The sequence below is a fragment of the Bison bison genome, unplaced genomic scaffold (assembly GCF_000754665.1).
Source record: "Bison bison bison isolate TAMUID 2011002044 unplaced genomic scaffold, Bison_UMD1.0 scf7180017864482, whole genome shotgun sequence".
Taxonomy (NCBI): domain Eukaryota; kingdom Metazoa; phylum Chordata; class Mammalia; order Artiodactyla; family Bovidae; genus Bison; species Bison bison.
In genome coordinates this window covers 3,427,267-3,428,824 of record NW_011495042.1, presented here as the reverse complement: position 1 = coordinate 3,428,824, position 1,558 = coordinate 3,427,267, and the positions used below count along the sequence as shown (strand labels likewise).

General features: G+C 56.3%; 1 protein-coding gene across 1 annotated transcript in view; it reads right to left on the bottom strand.

Annotated features, from left to right (window-relative positions):
- Positions 1-1,558, bottom strand: part of SLC6A11 (solute carrier family 6 (neurotransmitter transporter), member 11) — a 125,174-nt gene that overhangs the window by 4,694 nt on the left and 118,922 nt on the right. Inside the window, exon 14 of the mRNA XM_010862513.1 lies at positions 1,178-1,348. Coding sequence (XP_010860815.1) covers positions 1,178-1,348 — 171 coding nt within the window. The remainder of the gene's footprint in view (positions 1-1,177; positions 1,349-1,558) is intronic.

The following is a 1,558-nucleotide window of genomic DNA, read 5'->3' as shown; positions in this document are numbered from 1 at the left end:
GCTCCACCACTCCAAGGCTGTGTGCCCTGGGGCAACTTGCTTCCCCTCTCTGTGCTCAGCTTCCTCACCTGTGACGTGGGGACAGGAAGCACCTCCACCTCACAGGACAGCTGTGAGGATTTGGCAGCCTACTGACTGTCGACGGCTTAGAGCAGCGTCTGGCACAGAGCACACAGTTTGCAGAAGGGGCATGAAGCTGACTCAGACCTCCTGACCCCCAGCAGGTGGGAAAGGAGAGTGAAGAGGGAGAGGGGGTCCAGGCTATGACAGCCAGGGTCCAAATTCACTATACAACCAGGAGACCATGGGCAGCAGGATTCCATTGGCAGGAAGTGCCCCAAAGATGCACATACAGAGAGATTCTGGGTGTCTGGGGCTTGGGACAGGGCTTACTGGAAACAGACACTGGGAATCTTATGAATACCTAAAAATATATGTAAATAAATAAAAATGTTTGCAAATGGATTTATGGTGATGACGGCACGACACAGAACACTGCTACAAAAAATACGCCATTGAATCATACCAGAAATGGGTGAATTTTATGATACAGAAAACATATGTCAATAAAATTGTTGAAAATGGTTGGTTTGCTAATTCTTGGCAGTCTGATCTTAGGCAAGTGCCTGAATTTCTCTGAGGATAGAGAAGATGCAGAACAGAGAGAGCTCTGCACGATGACGGCACAGGATAGATGCCCCCAGATGTCAGACCCTCTCCCTGCGCCCTGGAAACGGGGTCCTTAATGAACGGGATCAACAGAATACCAAGAGCTGACACTTGGCCCCTCTCTCTCCCAAGTCCTGGCTCAAGTGCTGTCCCTCTGTGCGCTCACTGAGTCCTCAAACTACCTCTGTAAGTGAGGCACTGCTGCTGACCCACTTTGCAGATGGGAAAACCGAGGCTAAACTCAGGGAAAGCAGCTCAATCTCCAGGCCTCAGCACAGCAGTACTGATCAACCCCTGTCATGGAGGAGCTGGCCGGGCTTCCCCAGGAGAAACGTGCAGGGCACGTTCTCATCACGCCTGTGGCCCAGATAAGGAAGCGGGGACCCAGAGGCTCCCGGGGCCACACTCACACTCACCAGCACAGCCCTCCCCCGAATAGCCAGTCCCGCCCTGTGTCACACTCCTCCGCCGCCCCATCCTCACTGACCCCTCCTCCCGGGCCGCTCACCTCTGGCAGCGTCCCCTCTGTCTTCCACACCTTGATGCAGACCCAGACCGGGATGCAGAGCATGGAGGACAGGGCCATGAGCCAGCCGATGCCGTAGCCCCAGGCGGGGTAGGTGTACACGTTGTTGTACTTGAGGGGCTTGTATTTGACCAGGAAGAAAATGAAGATGCCCTGCGGAGAGATGGGGAGAGGTCCCTGGGGCGGCCCTCAGCCTGGGTGCGGGCGGCCGGCAGGGGAGATGGTCGACCCTGTGCGGTGGCCTCGGAGAGGTGGCACCCTGCCTGTCCACAGCGAGAAGCACAGGGAACAGGCGGCACAGGTCCCAGGAGACCCTCCTTGACCGCCCCCCCAGGAGCCTGATCCCCAGCCTCTGAACACTCA